The following is a 21,991-nucleotide window of genomic DNA, read 5'->3' as shown; positions in this document are numbered from 1 at the left end:
TGGTTTTTGCTCTGTTATGCACTGTTAAATGCACTGCACTGTTAAATGTGGGACCTTTTATAGACAGGTGTGTGCCTTTCCAAATCATGTCCAATCAATTGACTTTACCACATGTGGACTCCAATCAAGTTGTAGAAACATCTCAAGGATGATCAATGGAAACAGGATGCACCTGAGCTCAATTTTGAGTCTGAATATTTATGTAAATAAGGTATCTTTGTTTTTATTTGTAATAAATGTGCTAACATTTCTAAACCTGTTTTTGCTTTGTCATTATGAGGTATTGTGATGTCATTATGAGGTATTGTGTGTTGATCAGGAAAATAAATAATTTAACCCATTTTAGAAAAAGGCAGTAACGTTATAAAATATAGAAAAAGTCAAGGGGTCTGAATACTTTCCGAATGCTCTGTATTTACAGTACCAGCCAAAAGTTTGGACACACCTACTCATTGCAGGGTTTGGAATCATGTAGTAAGTAAAAAAGTGTTAAACAAATCAAAATATGTTTTCTTCAAATAGCCACCCTTGATGACAGCTTTGCACACTTTTGGCATTCTCTCAACCAGCTTCATGTGGTAATCACCTGGAATGCATTTCAATTAACAGGCAAAGTTAATTTGTGGAATTTCTTTCCTTCCTTATGCGTTTGAGCCAATCAGTTGTGTTGTGACAAGGTAGGTGTGGTATACAGAAGATAGTTCTATTTGGTTAAATACCAAGTCCATATTATGGCAAGAACAGCTCAAATAAGCAAAGAGAAATGACAGTCCATCATTACTTTAAGACGTGAAGGTCAGTCAATACAGAACATTTCAAGAACTTTGACAGTTTCTTCAAGGACAGTCGCAAAAACCATCAAGCGCTATGATGAAACTGTTTCTCATGAGGACCGCCACAGGAAAGGAAGAGACGGAGTTAGCTCTGCTGCAGAGGATACGTTCATTAGAGTTACCAGCCTCAGAAATTGCAGCCCAATAAATGCTTTACATAGTTCAAGTAACAGACTCATCTCAACATCAACTGTTCAGAGGAGACTGTGTGAATCAGGCCTTCATGGTTGAATTGCTGCAAAGAAATGACTACTAAAGGACACCAATAATAAGAAGAGACTTGCTTGGGCCAAGAAACACGAGCAATGGACATTAAACCGGTGGAAATCTGTCCTTTGATCCGATGGATCCAAAATTGAGATTTTTGGTTCCAACCGCCTTGTATTTGTGAGACACAGTAGGTGAACGGTTGATCTCCGCATGTGTGGCTCCCACCGTGAAGCATGGAGGAGGAGGTCTGATGGTGTGGGGGTGCTTTGCTAGTGACACTGTCAGTGATTTATTTAGAATTCAAGGCACACTTAACCAGCATGTCTACCACAGCATTCTGCAGCGTTATGCCATGCCATCTGGTTTGCGCTTAGTGGGACTATCATTTGCTTTTCAACAGGACAATGACAACACACCTCCAGGCTGTGTAAGGGCTATTTGACCAAGATGGAGAGGGATGGAGTGCTGCATCAGATGACCTTTCCTCCACAATCACCTGACCTCAACCCAATTGAGATGGTTTGGGATGAGTTGGACCGCAGAGTGAAGGAAAAGCAGTCAACAAGTGCTCAGCATATGTGGGAACTACTTCAAGACTGTTTCAAAAGCATTCCTGATGGAGCTGGTTGAGAGAATGCCAAGAGTGTTCAAAGCTGTCATCAAGGCAAAGGGTGGCTGCTTTGAAGAATCCAAAATATATTTAGATTAGTTTAACACTTTTTTTTTTTTTGGTTACTACGTGATTCCATATGTTTTATTTCATAGTTTTGTGAAGTGGAAACGTCTCGGAACAACAACGGCTCAGCCGGAAAGTGGAACAGGCTCACAGAACGGCACCGCCGAGTGCTGAAGCCCGTTCCGCTTAAAAAGCACTCACTACCGAGTTCCAAACTGCCTCTGGAAGCAACATCGACACAATAACTGTTTTGTCAGGATCTTCATGAAATGGGTTTCCATAGCCCGTGCAGCCGCACACAATCCTAATATCACCATGCTCAATGCCAAGCGTCGACTGGACGGTGGTGTAAAGCTCTCGCCGCCATTGGACTCTGGAGCGTTCTCCAGAGTGATGAATCACGCTTCACCATCTTGCAGTCCGACGGACAAATCTGGATTTGGTATTGATTAGGATCCCCATTAGCCACTGCAAAGTCTCAGCTACTCTTCCTGGGGTCAACATGACATAATGCATAGCACAGAACATTATTAGTTAAGGACTGAAATACATACATGTGAAACCACACACACAGTATCTAGGTCTAATACATAGAACAGTGTAAATTCCAAGATACACACTTTTGATCATGTAGTGTAAGGCCATTCTACTGCCAATGTTTGTCTGTGGAGATTGCATAGCTGTGTGCTCAAGTTTATACACCTGTCAACAACGGGTGTGGCTGAAATAGCCCAATCCACTCATTTGAAGGGGTGTCCACATACTGTTGTGACAGCGAGATTCCGTGGGTATGCTCACTTGTTTTTTACTTCTGTTTGTTTGAAGGGAGTGTGTTTGGTTTTACTATCCTTGTGGGGACCAGAAAACCAGAGGTAAAACAAGGAAAGGTTTATTTCCAGAGGGTTTGGGTTAGGGAAATGTTTCATTGGAATACATTTTTTGGTACCCACACGGTTGGTAAAAGAAACGTGTGAAGGGAGTGTGTTCAGCTAAGGCTGGGAGTCCCACGGTGTGTTCAGCCAAGGCTGGGAGTCCCACGGTGTGTTCAGCCAAGGCTGGGAGTCCCACGGTGTGTTCAGCCAAGGCTGGGAGTCCCACGGTGTGTTCAGCCAAGGCTGGGAGTCCCACGGTGTGTTCAGCCAAGGCTGGGAGTCCCACGGTGTGTTCAGCCAAGGCTGGGAGTCCCACAGTGTGTTCAGCCAAGGCTGGGAGTCCCACAGTGTGTTCAGCCAAGGCTGGGAGTCCCACAGTGTGTTCAGCCAAGGCTGGGAGTCCCACAGTGTGTTCAGCCAAGGCTGGGAGTCCCACAGTGTGTTCAGCCAAGGCTGGGAGTCCCACAGTGTGTTCAGCCAAGGCTGGGAGTCCCACAGTGTGTTCAGCCAAGGCTGGGAGTCCCACAGTGTGTTCAGCCAAGGCTGGGAGTCCCACAGTGTGTTCAGCCAAGGCTGGGAGTCCCACAGTGTGTTCAGCCAAGGCTGGGAGTCCCACAGTCAAATCAAATCAAAATCAAATCAAATTTATTTATATTGCCCTTCGTACATCAGCTGATATCTCAAAGTGCTGTACAGAAACCCAGCCTAAAACCCCAAACAGCAAGCAATGCAGATTTAGAAGCACGGTGGCTAGGAAAAACTCCCTAGAAAGGCCAAAACCTAGGAAGAAACCTAGAGAGGAACCAGGCTATGTGGGGTGGCCAGTCCTCTTCTGGCTGTGCCGGGTGGAGATTATAACAGAACATGGCCAAGATGTTCAAATGTTCATAAATGACCAGCATGGTCGAATAATATTAAGGCAGAACAGTTGAAACTGGAGCAGCAGCACAGCCAGGTGGACTGGGGACAGCAAGGAGTCATCATGTCAGGTAGTCCTGGGGCATGTGTGTTCACAGTGTGTTCAGCCAAGGCTGGGAGTCCCACAGTGTGTTCAGCCAAGGCTGGGAGTCCCACAGTGTGTTCAGCCAAGGCTGGGAGTCCCACAGTGTGTTCAGCCAAGGCTGTGTCACATCCGGCCCTGACTGGGAGTCCCACAGGGCGGAGCACAATTGGCCCAGCGTCGTCAGGGTTTGGCTGGTGTAGGCCGTCATTGTAAATAACAATTTGTTCCTTACTGACTTGCCCAGTTACATAAAGGTTACATTTTGCTCCATGAGAAGTACCCTCCCCAGTCCCGCCCACGTGTTCCTGATCTCACCAATCACCTCTCTGCCTCTTAGATGGCCTCTCTCTCGCTCTGTGTAATTAGTGGTTAACCTGAAGTCGTGCTTTTCCTTTGTTTTAGCTTCTGGTTCTCCCTCACTCCTTATTTCAATACAAACTTGTTGTTTCTTTGGCAACATGGAGATATACTATCTATCAACTTCCTGTCTCTTTCTCTAGCCTGTAGGAGGAGGGAACGACTTTCTCCAGCTGCTGAAGAGCCACAAAGAGGAGTTCGAAGAAGGGATGAGAGATCTGAGGAGGAGGAATGAAGAGCTGGAGAAAGAGAGGGAGGAGGGAGAGAGAGAGAGAGACTACCTTCATCGCTCGGTTGAGCAGCTCCGAACCAAACTGGTGTGTGTGTGGTGTTACGGTCATTCTGTGAAGAAATGATAGCTTGGAAATGTGAAGTCTTACTGGGGACTATAATTGTGTTCCTTAGAGTTGTGGTGTTACTGAGGAAACGGTTCAGCGTTCCGATGCCCCGCCCTCCTCTGACAGGTATGATATCATTTTCTGACAGTCAGCATCACTTCCTGCAGTGTGTTGATGTCTGCTTCCTGTCTCCTCAGCTCCCACCTGGCCAAACTCACAGAGCAGCTTCAAGCCACACAGGGCAGGTAAGTGTGTCTCACTATTCTGCCTTGTAGTGGTTATGACCTGTGATCCTAAATATGTTCCTATGTGTGGTGTTGTGTGGTGTCCGTGTGTGTGTGTGGTGTTGTGTGGTGTCCGTGTGTGTGTGGTGTTGTGTGGTGTCACTGTGTGTGGGTGTGGTGTCCCTGTGTGTGGGTGTGGTGTCCCTGTGTGTGGGTGTGGTGTCCCTGTGTGTGGGTGTGGTGTCCGTGTGTGTGGTGTGGTGTCCGTTTGTGTGGTGTGGTGTCCCCGTGTGGTGTGGTGTCCCCGTGTGGTGTGGTGTCCCTGTGTGGTGTGGTGTCCCTGTGTGTGGGTGTGGTGTGGTGTCCCTGTGTGTGGGTGTGGTGTCCCTGTGTGTGGGTGTGGTGTCCCTGTGTGTGGGTGTGGTGTCCCTGTGTGTGGGTGTGGTGTCCCTGTGTGTGGGTGTGGTGTCCCTGTGTGGTGTCCCTGTGTGTGGTGTGGTGTCCCCGTGTGGATGTGGTATCCCTGTGTGTGTGGATGTGGTGTCCCTGTGTGTGGATGTGGTGTCCCTGTGTGTGGTGTGGTGTCCCCGTGTGGGTGTGGTGTCCCTGTGCGTGGTGTCCCTGTGTGTGGTGTCCCTGTGTGTGGTGTGGTGTCCCTGTGTGTGGTGTCGTGTCCCCGTGTGTGTGTGTGGTGTGGTGTCCCTGTGTGTGTGTGGTGTGGTGTCCCTGTGTGTGTGTGGTGTGGTGTCCCTGTGTGTGTGGTGTGGTGTCCCTGTGTGTGTGGTGTGGTGTCCCTGTGTGTGTGGTGTGGTGTCCCCGTGTGTGTGTGTGTGGTGTCCCTGTGTGTGTGGTGTCCCTGTGTGTGTGGTGTGGTGTCCCTGTGTGTGTGGTGTGGTGTCCCTGTGTGTGTGGTGTGGTGTCCCTGTGTGTGTGGTGTCCCTGTGTGTGTGTGTGGTGTCCCTGTGTGTGTGGTGTGGTGTGTGTGTGGTGTGGTGTCCCTGTGTGTGTGGTGTGGTGTCCCTGTGTGTGTGGTGTCCCTGTGTGTGTGTGTGGTGTCCCTGTGTGTGTGGTGTGGTGTCCCTGTGTGTGTGGTGTGGTGTCCCTGTGTGTGTGGTGTGGTGTCCCTGTGTGTGTGGTGTGGTGTCCCTGTGTGTGTGGTGTGGTGTCCCTGTGTGTGTGGTGTGGTGTCCCTGTGTGTGTGGTGTGGTGTCCCTGTGTGTGTGGTGTGGTGTCCCTGTGTGTGTGGTGTGGTGTCCCTGTGTGTGTGGTGTGGTGTCCCTGTGTGTGTGGTGTGGTGAGGTGTCCCTGTGTGTGTGGTGTGGTGAGGTGTCCCTGTGTGTGTGGTGTGGTGTCCCTGTGTGTTGTGTGGGTGTGGTGTCCCTGTGTGTTGTGTGGTGTGGTGTCCCTGTGTGTGGTGTGGTGTGGTGTCCCTGTGTGTGGTGTGCGTGTGTGTGTCCCTGTGTGTGTGTGTGTGTGTGTGTGTGTGTCCCTGTGTGTGTGTGTGTGTGTGTGTGTGTGTGTGTGTGTGTGTGTGTGTGTCCCTGTGTGTGTGTGTGTGTGTGTGTGTGTGTGTGTGTGTGTGTGTAGGTACAAAGAGCTGCAGGAGCAGTTGGATTCCCTCCAGAAGAGTTCAGCTCAGAGAGACAGAACTGAAGTGCTGCTTAAACAGAAAGACAAAGACTGTACCCAGGTACACACTACACTACACACTACACACTACACTACACTACACACTAGACACTACACTACGCTATACACTACACACTACACACTATACTAAACACTATACACTACAATCTACACTACACACTACACACTACACTGCACACTATACTACACACTACACTACACACTCTACTACACACTATACTACACACTATACTACACTATACTACACTACACACTACACACTACTACACACTATACTACACACTACACTAAACACTATACTACACACTACACTACGCACTACATACTACACTATACACTTCACCACACAATACACACTACACACATTACACTACACACTACACTACACACTACACTACACACTACACTATACACTACACTATACACTACACTATACACTACACCATACACTACACCACACATTACACACTACACACATTACACTACACACTACACTACACACTACACTACACACTACACTACACTATACACTACACTATACACACTACACTATACACTACACACTACACTATACACTACACACTACACTACACACTCTACACTACACACTACACTACACACTCTACACTACACACTACACTACACACTACACTACACTATACACTACACTATACACACTACACTATACACTACACACTACACTATACACTACACACTACACTACACACTCTACACTACACACTACACTACACACTCTACACTACACTATACACTACACACTACACTACACACTCTACACTACACACTACACTACACACTACACTATACACTACACCATACACTACACCACACATTACACACTACACACATTACACTACACACTACACTACACACTACACTACACACTACACTACACTATACACTACACTATACACACTACACTATACACTACACACTACACTCTACACTACACACTACACTACACACTACACTATACACTACACTACACTTTACACTACACATTACACTACACATTACACTATACACTACACACTACACACTACACTACACTACACACTACACTATACACTACACTACATTACACTACACACTACACTACACTACACTACACTTTACACTACACATTACACTACACATTACACTATACACTACACTACACTACACTACACTTTACACTACACATTACACTATACACTACACACTACACTTTACACTACACATTACACTACACATTACACTACACTACATTACACTACACACTACACTACACTACACTACACTTTACACTACACATTACACTATACACTACACACTACACATTACACTACACATTACACTATACACTACACACTACACATTACACTACACACTACACTATACACACTACACTACACTTTACACTACACTATACACCACACTATACACTACACCATACACTACACTTTACACTACACACTACACCACACACTACACTATACACTACACTATACACTACACTATACACTACACACTACACTACACTACACACTACACTACACACTACACCACACACTACACTACACCACGCGTTACACACTACACTACACGCTCTACACACTACACTACACACTACACTACACCACACACACTACACTACACCACACACTCAACACTACACTATACACTCTACACTACACTATACACTCTACACTATACACTCTACACTATACACCACACACTACACCACACACTACACACACTGTACCCAGGTACACACTACACACACACACTGTACCCAGGTACACACACACACTGTACCCAGGTACACACACACACACACACACACACACACACACACACACACACACACAATGTACCCAGGTACACACACACACACTACACACACACTGTACCCAGGTACACACACACACTACACACACACTGTACCCAGGTACACACACCAGACTTAGTCATTTTGTGTAACAGTCAGTCCTACTGCCTGGTCCTTTCACTACTATCTGTCTGGTCCTTTCAGTACTATCTGTCTGTCAGACAGTACTACTATCTGTCTGGTCCTTTCAGTACTATCTGTCTGTCAGACAGTACTACTATCTGTCTGTCTGGTCCTTTCACTACTATCTGTCTGTCAGACAGTACTACTATCTGTCTGTCAGACAGTACTACTATCTGTCTGTCAGACAGTACTACTATCTGTCTGTCAGACAGTACTACTATCTGTCTGTGAGACAGTACTACTATTTGTCTGTCAGACAGCACTACTATTTGTCTGTCAGACAGTACTACTATTTGTCTGTCAGACAGTACTACTATCTGTCTGTCAGACAGTACTACTATCTGTCTGTGAGACAGTACTACTATCTGTCTGTCAGACAGTACTACTATCTGTCTGTCAGACAGTACTACTATCTGTCTGTCAGACAGTACTACTATCTGTCTGTCAGACAGTACTACTATCTGTCTGTGAGACAGTACTACTATTTGTCTGTCAGACAGTACTACTATTTGTCTGTCAGACAGTACTACTATCTGTCTGTCAGACAGTACTACTATCTGTCTGTCTGGTCCTTTCAGTACTATCTGTCTGTCAGACAGTACTACTATCTGTCTGTCAGACAGTACTACTATCTGTCTGTCTGTCTGTCTGTCTGTCAGACAGTACTACTATCTGTCTGTCTGTCTGTCTGTCTGTCAGACAGTACTACTATCTGTCTGTGTGTTTAGCTGGATAAGGATGTCGAGGCGCTGAAGGCCCAGGTGACGTCTCTCCTGGGAGAGCTGAGAGAGAGACAGAGCTGTTTGGACCGGAGCCAGCAGGACCGCAACATCCTGGACGACAGGTATGACAACTACTGGTGCTGATGGGAGACCGGTTTGGGTTTTACTCTCTACTGGTGCTGATGGGTGACCGGTTTGGGTTTTACTCTCTACTGGTGCTGATGGGAGACTGGTTTGGGTTTTACTCTCTACTGGTGCTGATGGGAGACCGGTTTGGGTTTTACTCTCTACTGGTGCTGATGGGAGACCGGTTTGGGTTTTACTCTCTACTGGTGCTGATGGGAGACCGGTTTGGGTTTTACTCTCTACTGGTGCTGATGGGAGACCGGTTTGGGTTTTACTCTCTACTGGTGCTGATGGGAGACCGGTTTGGGTTTTACTCTCTACTGGTGCTGATGGGAGACCGGTTTGGGTTTTACTCTCTACTGGTGCTGATGGGAGACCGGTTTGGGTTTTACTCTCTACTGGTGCTGATGGGAGACCGGTTTGGGTTTTACTCTCTACTGGTGCTGATGGGAGACCGGTTTGGGTTTTACTCTCTACTGGTGCTGATGGGTGACCGGTTTGGGTTTTACTGTCTACTGGTGCTGATGGGAGACCGGTTTGGGTTTTACTCTCTACTGGTGCTGATGGGAGACCGGTTTGGGTTTTACTCTCTACTGGTGCTGATGGGAGACCGGTTTGGGTTTTACTCTCTACTGGTGCTGATGGGAGACCGGTTTGGGTTTTACTCTCTACTGGTGCTGATGGGTGACCGGTTTGGGTTTTACTGTCTACTGGTGCTGATGGGAGACCGGTTTGGGTTTTACTCTCTACTGGTGCTGATGGGAGACCGGTTTGGGTTTTACTGTCTACTGGTGCTGATGGGAGACCGGTTTGGGTTTTACTCTCTACTGGTGCTGATGGGAGACCGGTTTGGGTTTTACTCTCTACTGGTGCTGATGGGTGACCGGTTTGGGTTTTACTCTCTACTGGTGCTGATGGGAGACCGGTTTGGGTTTTACTCTCTACTGGTGCTGATGGGAGACCGGTTTGGGTTTTACTCTCTACTGGTGCTGATGGGAGACCGGTTTGGGTTTTACTCTCTACTGGTGCTGATGGGAGACCGGTTTGGGTTTTACTCTCTACTGGTGCTGATGGGAGACCGGTTTGGGTTTTACTCTCTACTGGTGCTGATGGGAGACCGGTTTGGGTTTTACTCTCTACTGGTGCTGATGGGTGACCGGTTTGGGTTTTACTGTCTACTGGTGCTGATGGGAGACCGGTTTGGGTTTTACTCTCTACTGGTGCTGATGGGAGACCGGTTTGGGTTTTACTCTCTACTGGTGCTGATGGGAGACCGGTTTGGGTTTTACTCTCTACTGGTGCTGATGGGAGACCGGTTTGGGTTTTACTCTCTACTGGTGCTGATGGGTGACCGGTTTGGGTTTTACTGTCTACTGGTGCTGATGGGAGACCGGTTTGGGTTTTACTCTCTACTGGTGCTGATGGGAGACCGGTTTGGGTTTTACTCTCTACTGGTGCTGATGGGAGACCGGTTTGGGTTTTACTCTCTACTGGTGCTGATGGGTGACCGGTTTGGGTTTTACTCTCTACTGGTGCTGATGGGAGACCGGTTTGGGTTTTACTCTCTACTGGTGCTGATGGGAGACCGGTTTGGGTTTTACTCTCTACTGGTGCTGATGGGAGACCGGTTTGGGTTTTACTCTCTACTGGTGCTGATGGGAGACCGGTTTGGGTTTTACTCTCTACTGGTGCTGATGGGAGACCGGTTTGGGTTTTACTCTCTACTGGTGCTGATGGGTGACCGGTTTGGGTTTTACTGTCTACTGGTGCTGATGGGAGACCGGTTTGGGTTTTACTCTCTACTGGTGCTGATGGGAGACCGGTTTGGGTTTTACTCTCTACTGGTGCTGATGGGAGACGGGTTTGGGTTTTACTCTCTACTGGTGCTGATGGGAGACCGGTTTGGGTTTTACTCTCTACTGGTGCTGATGGGAGACCGGTTTGGGTTTTACTCTCTACTGGTGCTGATGGGAGACCGGTTTGGGTTTTACTCTCTACTGGTGCTGATGGGAGACCGGTTTGGATTTTACTCTCTGCTGGTGCTGATGGGAGACCGGTTTGGGTTTTATTCTCAGACTCCACATGGAACGATGTCTGTTTTTATAGTTCACTCTGCTACGTCAGTCTCCATCTCTCTCCTTGTCTCTGCTACGTCAGTCCTCTCTCTCCTTGTCTCTGCTACGTCAGTCCTCTCTCTCCTTGTCTCTGCTACGTCAGTCCTCTCTCTCCTTGTCTCTGCTACGTCAGTCCTCTCTCTCCTTGTCTCTGCTACGTCAGTCCTCTCTCTCCTTGTCTCTTTCCACGAACACCCCTGTCACTCAGCTACCCTGAGTCACAACAACCACTCGCAGGGACAATATGCACGGTCACATGGTCAGTGCTGCAGATGTTGGTGACAGTATTCACGGTCACATGGTGTTGGTGACAGTATGCACGGTCACATGGTCAGTGCTGCGGATGTTGGTGACAGTATGCACGGTCACATGATGTTGGTGACAGTATGCACGGTCACATGGTGTTGGTGACAGTATGCACGGTCACATGATGATGGTGACAGTATGCACGGTCACATGGTGTTGGTGACAGTATGCACGGTCACATGATGTTGGTGACAGTATGCACGGTCACATGATGTTGGTGACAGTATGCACGGTCACATGATGTTGGTGACAGTATGCACGGTCACATGATGCAGGGACAGTATGCACGGTCACATGATGCAGGGACAGTATGCACGGTCACATGATGCAGGGACAGTATGCACGGTCACATGATGCAGGGACAGTATGCACGGTCACATGATGCAGGGACAGTATGCACGGTCACATGGTGTTGGTGACAGTATGCACGGTCACATGATGCAGGGACAGAATGCACGGTCACATGGTGTTGGTGACAGTATGCACGGTCACATGATGCAGGGACAGTATGCACGGTCACATGATGTTGGTGACAGTATGCACGGTCACATGATGCAGGGACAGTATGCACGGTCACATGGTGTTGGTGACAGTATGCACGGTCACATGATGCAGGGACAGTATGCACGGTCACATGATGTTGGTGACAGTATGCACGGTCACATGATGCAGGGACAGTATGCACAGTCACATGGTGTTGGTGACAGTATGCACGGTCACATGATGCAGGGACAGTATGCACGGTCACATGGTGTTGGTGACAGTATGCACGGTCACATGATGCAGGGACAGAATGCACGGTCACATGGTGTTGGTGACAGTATGCACGGTCACATGATGTTGGTGACAGTATGCACGGTCACATGGTCAATGCTGCGGATGCAGGGACAATATGCACAGTCACATGGTCAATGCTGCAGATGTTGGTGACAGTATGCACGGTCACATGATGTTGGTGACAGTATGCATGGTCACATGATGTTGGTGACAGTATGCACGGTCACATGGTGTTGGTGACAGTATGCACGGTCACATGTTGGTGACAGTATGCACGGTCACATGGTCAATGCTGCAGATGTTGGTGACAGTATGCACGGTCACATGGTCAATGCTGCAGATGCAGGGACAGTATGCACGGTCACATGATGTTGGTGACAGTATGCACGGTAACATGGTGTTGGTGACAGTATGCACAGTCACATGGTGTTGGTGACAGTATGCACGGTCACATGATGTTGGTGACAGTATGCACGGTCACATGGTGTTGGTGACAGTATGCACAGTCATATGGTGTTGGTGACAGTATGCACAGTCACATGGTGTTGGTGACAGTATGCACAGTCACATGATGTTGGTGACAGTATGCACGGTCACATGGTGTTGGTGACAGTATGCACAGTCACATGGTGTTGGTGACAGTATGCACAGTCACATGGTGTTGGTGACAGTATGCACGGTCACATGATGTTGGTGACAGTATGCACGGTCACATGATGTTGGTGACAGTATGCACGGTCACATGATGTTGGTGACAGTATGCACGGTCACATGGTCAATGCTGCAGATGTTGGTGACAGTCTGCACGGTCACATGGTCAATGCTGCGGATGCAGGGACAGTATGCACGGTCACATGGTGTTGGTGACAGTATGCACGGTCACGTGGTGTTGGTGACAGTATGCACGGTCACATGGTGTTGGTGACAGTATGCACGTCACATTGTGTTGGTGACAGTATGCACAGTCACATGATGTTGGTGACAGTATGCACAGTCACATGATGTTGGTGACAGTATGCACGGTCACATGATGTTGGTGACAGTATGCACGGTCACATGGTGTTGGTGACAGTATGCACGGTCACATGGTGTTGGTGACAGTATGCACGTCACATGGTGTTGGTGACAGTATGCACGGTCACATGGTGTTGGTGACAGTATGCATGGTCACATGATGTTGGTGACAGTATGCACGGTCACATGATGTTGGTGACAGTATGCACGGTCACATGATGTTGGTGACAGTATGCACGGTCACATGGTGTTGGTGACAGTATGCACGGTCACATGATGTTGGTGACAGTATGCACGGTCACATGATGTTGGTGACAGTATGCACGGTCACATGATGTTGGTGACAGTATGCACGGTCACATGGTGTTGGTGACAGTATGCACGGTCACATGATGTTGGTGACAGTATGAACGGTCACATGATGTTGGTGACAGTATGCACAGTCACATGATGTTGGTGACAGTATGCACGGTCACATGGTGTTGGTGACAGTATGCACGGTCACATGGTGTTGGTGACAGTATGCACGGTCACATGGTCAATGCTGCAGTTGTTGGTGACAGTATGCACGGTCACATGGTGTTGGTGAGGGTATGCACGGTCACATGGTGTTGGTGACAGTATGCACGGTCACATGATGTTGGTGACAGTATGCACGGTCACATGATGTTGGTGACAGTATGCACGGTCACATGGTGTTGGTGACAGTATGCACGGTCACATGGTGTTGGTGACAGTATGCACGGTCACATGATGTTGGTGACAGTATGCACGGTCACATGGTGTTGGTGACAGTATGCACGGTCACATGGTGTTGGTGACAGTATGCACGGTCACATGGTGTTGGTGACAGTATGCACGGTCACATGGTGTTGGTGACAGTATGCACGGTCACATGGTGTTGGTGACAGTATGCACGGTCACATGGTGTTGATGACAGTATGCACAGTCACATGGTGTTGGTGACAGTATGCACAGTCACATGATGTTGGTGACAGTATGCACGGTCACATGGTGTTGGTGACAGTATGCACAGTCACATGGTGTTGGTGACAGTATGCACAGTCACATGGTGTTGGTGACAGTATGCACGGTCACATGATGTTGGTGACAGTATGCACAGTCACATGGTGTTGGTGACAGTATGCACGGTCACATGATGTTGGTGACAGTATGCACGGTCACATGATGTTGGTGACAGTATGCACGGTCACATGATGTTGGTGACAGTATGCACGGTCACATGGTCAATGCTGCAGATGTTGGTGACAGTCTGCACGGTCACATGGTCAATGCTGCGGATGCAGGGACAGTATGCACGGTCACATGGTGTTGGTGACAGTATGCACGGTCACGTGGTGTTGGTGACAGTATGCACGGTCACATGGTGTTGGTGACAGTATGCACGTCACATTGTGTTGGTGACAGTATGCACAGTCACATGATGTTGGTGACAGTATGCACAGTCACATGATGTTGGTGACAGTATGCACGGTCACATGGTGTTGGTGACAGTATGCACGGTCACATGGTGTTGGTGACAGTATGCACGGTCACATGGTGTTGGTGACAGTATGCACGTCACATGGTGTTGGTGACAGTATGCACGGTCACATGGTGTTGGTGACAGTATGCACGGTCACATGATGTTGGTGACAGTATGCACGGTCACATGATGTTGGTGACAGTATGCACGGTCACATGATGTTGGTGACAGTATGCACGGTCACATGATGTTGGTGACAGTATGCACGGTCACATGGTGTTGGTGACAGTATGCACGGTCACATGATGTTGGTGACAGTATGCACGGTCACATGATGTTGGTGACAGTATGCACGGTCACATGGTGTTGGTGACAGTATGCACGGTCACATGATGTTGGTGACAGTATGCACAGTCACATGATGTTGGTGACAGTATGCACGGTCACATGATGTTGGTGACAGTATGCACGGTCACATGGTGTTGGTGACAGTATGCACGGTCACATGGTGTTGGTGACAGTATGCACGGTCACATGATGTTGGTGACAGTATGCACGGTCACATGGTGTTGGTGACAGTATGCACGGTCACATGGTGTTGGTGACAGTATGCACGGTCACATGATGTTGGTGACAGTATGAACGGTCACATGATGTTGGTGACAGTATGCACAGTCACATGATGTTGGTGACAGTATGCACGGTCACATGGTGTTGGTGACAGTATGCACGGTCACATGGTGTTGGTGACAGTATGCACGGTCACATGTTGGTGACAGTATGCACGGTCACATGGTCAATGCTGCAGATGTTGGTGACAGTATGCACAGTCACATGGTCAATGCTGCAGATGCAGGGACAGTATGCACGGTCACATGATGTTGGTGACAGTATGCACGGTAACATGGTGTTGGTGACAGTATGCACAGTCACATGGTGTTGGTGACAGTATGCACGGTCACATGATGTTGGTGACAGTATGCACGGTCACATGGTGTTGGTGACAGTATGCACAGTCACATGGTGTTGGTGACAGTATGCACAGTCACATGGTGTTGGTGACAGTATGCACAGTCACATGATGTTGGTGACAGTATGCACGGTCACATGGTGTTGGTGACAGTATGCACAGTCACATGGTGTTGGTGACAGTATGCACAGTCACATGGTGTTGGTGACAGTATGCACAGTCACATGGTGTTGGTGACAGTATGCACGGTCACATGATGTTGGTGACAGTATGCACAGTCACATGGTGTTGGTGACAGTATGCACGGTCACATGATGTTGGTGACAGTATGCACGGTCACATGATGTTGGTGACAGTATGCACGGTCACATGATGTTGGTGACAGTATGCACGGTCACATGGTCAATGCTGCAGATGTTGGTGACAGTCTGCACGGTCACATGGTCAATGCTGCGGATGCAGGGACAGTATGCACGGTCACATGGTGTTGGTGACAGTATGCACGGTCACGTGGTGTTGGTGACAGTATGCACGGTCACATGGTGTTGGTGACAGTATGCACGTCACATTGTGTTGGTGACAGTATGCACAGTCACATGATGTTGGTGACAGTATGCACAGTCACATGATGTTGGTGACAGTATGCACGGTCACATGATGTTGGTGACAGTATGCACGGTCACATGGTGTTGGTGACAGTATGCACGGTCACATGGTGTTGGTGACAGTATGCACGTCACATGGTGTTGGTGACAGTATGCACGGTCACATGGTGTTGGTGACAGTATGCACGGTCACATGATGTTGGTGACAGTATGCACGGTCACATGATGTTGGTGACAGTATGCACGGTCACATGATGTTGGTGACAGTATGCACGGTCACATGGTGTTGGTGACAGTATGCACGGTCACATGATGTTGGTGACAGTATGCACGGTCACATGGTGTTGGTGACAGTATGCACGGTCACATGGTGTTGGTGACAGTATGCACGGTCACATGGTGTTGGTGACAGTATGCACGGTCACATGGTGTTGGTGACAGTATGAACGGTCACATGATGTTGGTGACAGTATGCACGGTCACATGATGTTGGTGACAGTATGCACGGTCACATGGTGTTGGTGACAGTATGCACGGTCACATGGTGTTGGTGACAGTATGCACGGTCACATGGTCAATGCTGCAGTTGTTGGTGACAGTATGCACGGTCACATGGTGTTGGTGACAGTATGCACGGTCACATGATGTTGGTGACAGTATGCACGGTCACATGATGTTGGTGACAGTATGCACGGTCACATGATGTTGGTGACAGTATGCACGGTCACATGGTGTTGGTGACAGTATGCACGGTCACATGGTGTTGGTGACAGTATGCACGGTCACATGATGTTGGTGACAGTATGCACGGTCACATGGTGTTGGTGACAGTATGCACGGTCACATGGTGTTGGTGACAGTATGCACGGTCACATGGTGTTGGTGACAGTATGCACGGTCACATGATGTTGGTGACAGTATGCACGGTCACATGGTGTTGGTGACAGTATGCACAGTCACATGGTGTTGGTGACAGTATGCACAGTCACATGGTGTTGGTGACAGTATGCACAGTCACATGATGTTGGTGACAGTATGCACGGTCACATGGTGTTGGTGACAGTATGCACAGTCACATGGTGTTGGTGACAGTATGCACAGTCACATGGTGTTGGTGACAGTATGCACGGTCACATGATGTTGGTGACAGTATGCGCAGTCACATGGTGTTGGTGACAGTATGCACGGTCACATGATGTTGGTGACAGTATGCACGGTCACATGATGTTGGTGACAGTATGCACGGTCACATGATGTTGGTGACAGTATGCACGGTCACATGATGTTGGTGACAGTATGCACGGTCACATGGTCAATGCTGCAGATGTTGGTGACAGTCTGCACGGTCACATGGTCAATGCTGCGGATGCAGGGACAGTATGCACGGTCACATGGTGTTGGTGACAGTATGCACGGTCACGTGGTGTTGGTGACAGTATGCACGGTCACATGGTGTTGGTGACAGTATGCACGTCACATTGTGTTGGTGATAGTATGCACAGTCACATGATGTTGGTGACAGTATGCACAGTCACATGATGTTGGTGACAGTATGCACGGTCACATGGTGTTGGTGACAGTATGCACGGTCACATGGTGTTGGTGACAGTATGCACGGTCACATGATGTTGGTGACAGTATGAACGGTCACATGATGTTGGTGACAGTATGCACAGTCACATGATGTTGGTGACAGTATGCACGGTCACATGGTGTTGGTGACAGTATGCACGGTCACATGGTGTTGGTGACAGTATGCACGTCACATTGTGTTGGTGACAGTATGCACAGTCACATGATGTTGGTGACATGGTGTTGGTGACAGTATGCACGGTCACATGGTGTTGGTGACAGTATGCACGGTCACATGATGTTGGTGACAGTATGCACGGTCACATGATGTTGGTGACAGTATGCACGGTCACATGGTGTTGGTGACAGTATGCACGGTCACATGGTGTTGGTGACAGTATGCACGGTCACATGATGTTGGTGACAGTATGCACGGTCACATGGTGTTGGTGACAGTATGCACGGTCACATGGTGTTGGTGACAGTATGCACGGTCACATGGTGTTGGTGACAGTATGCACGGTCACATGGTCAGTGCTGCAGATGTTGGTGACAGTATTCACGGTCACATGGTGTTGGTGACAGTATGCACGGTCACATGGTCAGTGCTGCGGATGTTGGTGACAGTATGCACGGTCACATGATGTTGGTGACAGTATGCACGGTCACATGGTGTTGGTGACAGTATGCACGGTCACATGATGTTGGTGACAGTATGCACGGTCACATGGTGTTGGTGACAGTATGCACGGTCACATGATGTTGGTGACAGTATGCACGGTCACATGATGTTGGTGACAGTATGCACGGTCACATGATGTTGGTGACAGTATGCACGGTGACATGATGCAGGGACAGTATGCACGGTCACATGATGCAGGGACAGTATGCACGGTCACATGATGCAGGGACAGTATGCACGGTCACATGATGCAGGGAGAGTATGCACGGTCACATGATGTTGGTGACAGTATGCACGGTCACATGATGCAGGGACAGTATGCACGGTCACATGGTGTTGGTGACAGTATGCACGGTCACATGATGCAGGGACAGTATGCACGGTCACATGATGTTGGTGACAGTATGCACGGTCACATGATGCAGGGACAGTATGCACAGTCACATGGTGTTGGTGACAGTATGCACGGTCACATGATGCAGGGACAGTATGCACGGTCACATGGTGTTGGTGACAGTATGCACGGTCACATGATGCAGGGACAGAATGCACGGTCACATGGTGTTGGTGACAGTATGCACGGTCACATGATGTTGGTGACAGTATGCACGGTCACATGGTCAATGCTGCGGATGCAGGGACAATATGCACAGTCACATGGTCAGTGCTGCGGGTGTTGGTGACAGTATGCACGGTCACATGGTCAATGCTGCGGATGCAGGGACAATATGCACAGTCACATGGTCAATGCTGCAGATGTTGGTGACAGTATGCACGGTCACATGATGTTGGTGACAGTATGCATGGTCACATGATGTTGGTGACAGTATGCACGGTCACATGGTGTTGGTGACAGTATGCACGGTCACATGTTGGTGACAGTATGCACGGTCACATGTTGGTGACAGTATGCACGGTCACATGGTCAATGCTGCAGATGTTGGTGACAGTATGCACGGTCACATGATGTTGGTGACAGTATGCACGGTAACATGGTGTTGGTGACAGTATGCACAGTCACATGGTGTTGGTGACAGTATGCACGGTCACATGATGTTGGTGACAGTATGCACGGTCACATGGTGTTGGTGACAGTATGCACAGTCACATGGTGTTGGTGACAGTATGCACAGTCACATGGTGTTGGTGACAGTATGCACAGTCACATGATGTTGGTGACAGTATGCACGGTCACATGGTGTTGGTGACAGTATGCACAGTCACATGGTGTTGGTGACAGTATGCACAGTCACATGGTGTTGGTGACAGTATGCACGGTCACATGATGTTGGTGACAGTATGCACAGTCACATGGTGTTGGTGACAGTATGCACGGTCACATGATGTTGGTGACAGTATGCACGGTCACATGATGTTGGTGACAGTATGCACGGTCACATGGTCAATGCTGCGGATGCAGGGACAGTATGCACGGTCACATGGTGTTGGTGACAGTATGCACGGTCACGTGGTGTTGGTGACAGTATGCACGGTCACATGGTGTTGGTGACAGTATGCACGTCACATTGTGTTGGTGACAGTATGCACAGTCACATGATGTTGGTGACAGTATGCACAGTCACATGATGTTGGTGACAGTATGCACGGTCACATGGTGTTGGTGACAGTATGCACGGTCACATGGTGTTGGTGACAGTATGCACGGTCACATGGTGTTGGTGACAGTATGCACGTCACATGGTGTTGGTGACAGTATGCACGGTCACATGGTGTTGGTGACAGTATGCACGGTCACATGATGTTGGTGACAGTATGCACGGTCACATGATGTTGGTGACAGTATGCACGGTCACATGATGTTGGTGACAGTATGCACGGTCACATGGTGTTGGTGACAGTATGCACGGTCACATGATGTTGGTGACAGTATGCACGGTCACATGATGTTGGTGACAGTATGCACGGTCACATGGTGTTGGTGACAGTATGCACGGTCACATGATGTTGGTGACAGTATGCACAGTCACATGATGTTGGTGACAGTATGCACGGTCACATGGTGTTGGTGACAGTATGCACGGTCACATGGTGTTGGTGACAGTATGCACGGTCACATGATGTTGGTGACAGTATGCACGGTCACATGATGTTGGTGACAGTATGCACGGTCACATGGTGTTGGTGACAGTATGCACGGTCACATGGTGTTGGTGACAGTATGCACGGTCACATGATGTTGGTGACAGTATGCACGGTCACATGGTGTTGGTGACAGTATGCACGGTCACATGGTGTTGGTGACAGTATGCACGGTCACATGATGTTGGTGACAGTATGAACGGTCACATGATGTTGGTGACAGTATGCACAGTCACATGATGTTGGTGACAGTATGCACGGTCACATGGTGTTGGTGACAGTATGCACGGTCACATGGTCAATGCTGCAGATGTTGGTGACAGTATGCACGGTCACATGATGTTGGTGACAGTATGCACGGTCACATGATGTTGGTGACAGTATGAACGGTCACATGATGTTGGTGACAGTATGCACAGTCACATGATGTTGGTGACAGTATGCACAGTCACATGATGTTGGTGACAGTATGCACGGTCACATGGTGTTGGTGACAGTATGCACGGTCACATGATGTTGGTGACAGTATGCACGGTCACATGATGTTGGTGACAGTATGCACGGTCACATGATGTTGGTGACAGTATGCACGGTCACATGGTGTTGGTGACAGTATGCACGGTCACATGGTGTTGGTGACAGTATGCACGGTCACATGATGTTGGTGACAGTATGCACAGTCACATGGTGTTGGTGACAGTATGCACGGTCACATGATGTTGGTGACAGTATGCACGGTCACATGGTGTTGGTGACAGTATGCACGGTCACATGGTCAATGCTGCAGATGTTGGTGACAGTATGCACGGTCACATGGTGTTGGTGACAGTATGCACGGTCACATGATGTTGGTGACAGTATGCACGGTCACATGATGTTGGTGACAGTATGCACGGTCACATGATGTTGGTGACAGTATGCACGGTCACATGATGTTGGTGACAGTATGCACGGTCACATGATGTTGGTGACAGTATGCACGGTCAGATGATGTTGGTGACAGTATGCACGGTCACATGATGTTGGTGACAGTATGCACGGTCACATGGTGTTGGTGACAGTATGCACGGTCACATGATGTTGGTGACAGTATGCACGGTCACATGATGTTGGTGACAGTATGCACGGTCAGATGATGTTGGTGACAGTATGCACGGTCACATGATGTTGGTGACAGTATGCACGGTCACATGGTGTTGGTGACAGTATGCACGGTCACATGGTGTTGGTGACAGTATGCATGGTCACATGATGTTGGTGACAGTATGCACGGTCACATGATGTTGGTGACAGTATGCACGGTCACATGGTGTTGGTGACAGTATGCACGGTCACATGGT

At 48.7% G+C, this 21,991-nt stretch overlaps 1 protein-coding gene across 14 annotated transcripts in view; it reads left to right on the top strand.

Annotated features, from left to right (window-relative positions):
- The window catches only part of ikbkg (inhibitor of nuclear factor kappa B kinase regulatory subunit gamma), a 54,961-nt gene that overhangs the window by 6,346 nt on the left and 26,624 nt on the right, over positions 1-21,991 (top strand). For 8 of the 14 annotated variants that reach the window (XR_016487563.1, XM_090204067.1, XM_090204068.1 and 5 more), the window contains exons 4-8: positions 4,095-4,268; positions 4,357-4,415; positions 4,487-4,534; positions 6,101-6,203; positions 8,906-9,021. Coding sequence is in view for 13 of the 14 variants with exons in the window: in XM_090204067.1 (XP_090060193.1) it covers positions 4,095-4,268; positions 4,357-4,415; positions 4,487-4,534; positions 6,101-6,203; positions 8,906-9,021 (500 nt within the window). In the remaining variant the exon portion in view is untranslated. Of the gene's footprint in view, positions 1-4,094; positions 4,269-4,356; positions 4,416-4,486; positions 4,535-5,812; positions 6,204-8,905; positions 9,022-21,991 lie in introns of all 14 variants that reach the window. The other 6 variants (XM_090204060.1, XM_090204058.1, XM_090204059.1 and 3 more) reach the window with 1 other exon arrangement.

The sequence above is a fragment of the Oncorhynchus mykiss genome, chromosome 16 (assembly GCF_057628025.1).
Source record: "Oncorhynchus mykiss isolate SJ-2025 chromosome 16, ASM5762802v1, whole genome shotgun sequence".
NCBI lineage: Eukaryota > Metazoa > Chordata > Actinopteri > Salmoniformes > Salmonidae > Oncorhynchus > Oncorhynchus mykiss.
The sequence above is the reverse complement of the archived record's forward strand: the minus strand, read 5'-3'. Positions and strand labels throughout refer to the sequence as shown.